Source organism: Stomoxys calcitrans, chromosome 5 (genome assembly GCF_963082655.1).
Source record: "Stomoxys calcitrans chromosome 5, idStoCalc2.1, whole genome shotgun sequence".
Taxonomy (NCBI): domain Eukaryota; kingdom Metazoa; phylum Arthropoda; class Insecta; order Diptera; family Muscidae; genus Stomoxys; species Stomoxys calcitrans.
Genome location: NC_081556.1, coordinates 5,037,163 through 5,038,765, shown reverse-complemented (window position 1 = coordinate 5,038,765; position 1,603 = coordinate 5,037,163). Strand labels below are relative to the sequence as shown.

Sequence of the window (1,603 nt, the reverse complement as noted above, 5' to 3'; positions counted from 1 at the left end):
ATGTCCTCAGGTTTAAAACTTTTTACCTTGTTCGGTCTTATGGCTTTGCTCAATGGCAAAGTTTTGGATGCCAATAATGTAAAAGATGAGGAGGCTGTTGTTGCCGGTGTCAAAAATCCACGTTCTCTAGGCTTATTGAAGATAAGTGGAGACAAGGAGTATTTTATTGGAAATTTTTTGAAGGTAAGTGGAAACAACTATTGCTGCTTTTTAAAGTGTGCATAAAAAGGCAAAGTGGCAGCTCTGTTAATTTGTTTTTAAACTTCTGTCTGCTATTTTTAAAGCTTAATTGGTTCCAAGCCGTACAAATGTGTGCCCTTAATGATATGTCCCTTACCGCTATCGAAACGGAGGATGAGCAGAATGACCTTAAGAAGTTGCTCGAAGACAATTGTAAGTGATTAAGCTAAATGGCAATTTAAAACTTAGTTTATATACAACAGGATTCTATTTGATTTGATTTTTAATTTGAATTTCCTATAAAAATGTTGCCACTCCCAAATTCCCCGTAGACATGACTAGATAAGGTTATAGTGATAGTCTGTAAACGAACTCACTAAGACACTTTATGTCCATTGTGATACAACCGCAGCGGAAAACCAAAACATTTGTTGGAAATCAAACTCGCTACCACGACTCTCTTCCTAAGGACTAATTACAAAAATTTCCTGCCATTCATTTGAAATGTTCTTTTTTAGCTCTTTTAGATATGGAATACTGGCTATCCGGTACAAATTTGGCTGATCGCAGTCAATATATGTGGATGAACACTGGAAAAGCTGTCACGTATGTGAAATGGGAAGACGGCGAAGCGCCACGTGCTGCAAGCAACCGTTGTATCCGCACTACCAACAAGTTAGATTGGACCGCGGAAGATTGTGGACAAGTGAAAAGTTATTTCATCTGTTCAAGACCTTTAGAGCCAGCTTGTGGTGCCCAGGGTAAATGCGTTTATACTATCAGACCATATTTTTAAATGATTAGTATGAGTGATATATGTGAATGTTTAATTAAAACATAAAACAATTGCAATAAATAAGAATATTGAATAAAGGCTTGTAGTTTCATTTTTTATATTGTGACACCGATTGACGGCTAGTTATAATAATAATAGAAATTTACGCTGTTAAAAAATTTTATATCAAACGTGTTTATTTTGATACCATACGGTATTTATATTAAAGTAATCCCGTATGGTATTCAAACATTACTGTTTGGTATGTATAAAATATAAAATGATAAGTACCGTTTGGTATTGGATATATTACCATACAAGTATTGCTTTCAATACCAAACTGTTATGGCTTTAATACCAAACCGCGTTTGTTTTAACACCATTCTCATTGTCAGTTAAAACAATTACCATTCAAGATAATTTTAAGAGACTTTTATTTTTGGTTTGTGTAAGTTAAAGCTTTACAAAAAAAACAATGTTACATCTTGAGCAACCTCTACATTGATAGAAAAAGGACGGTACTCTGCCAATACTTTATTCGCGTTATTGGCTAATGTTTTTAATAATACCATAGGTGTAAAGACGTGATAGACGCCCACAAAGGAACGATTAAATACCAGGGTACCTTTTAAGAATAATCAAAGGTAC

The 1,603-nt window shown here is 34.4% G+C and overlaps 1 protein-coding gene across 1 annotated transcript; it reads left to right on the top strand.

The window, feature by feature from the left end:
- Positions 1-1,053, top strand: LOC106096278 (uncharacterized). Its single transcript, XM_059368876.1, has 3 exons — positions 1-158; positions 230-393; positions 699-1,053. Exons 1-3 carry the CDS (start codon positions 1-3, stop codon positions 974-976), a joined length of 600 nt encoding a protein of 199 aa, XP_059224859.1. The 3' UTR covers positions 977-1,053.
- Positions 1,054-1,603: the final 550 nt, after the last annotated feature.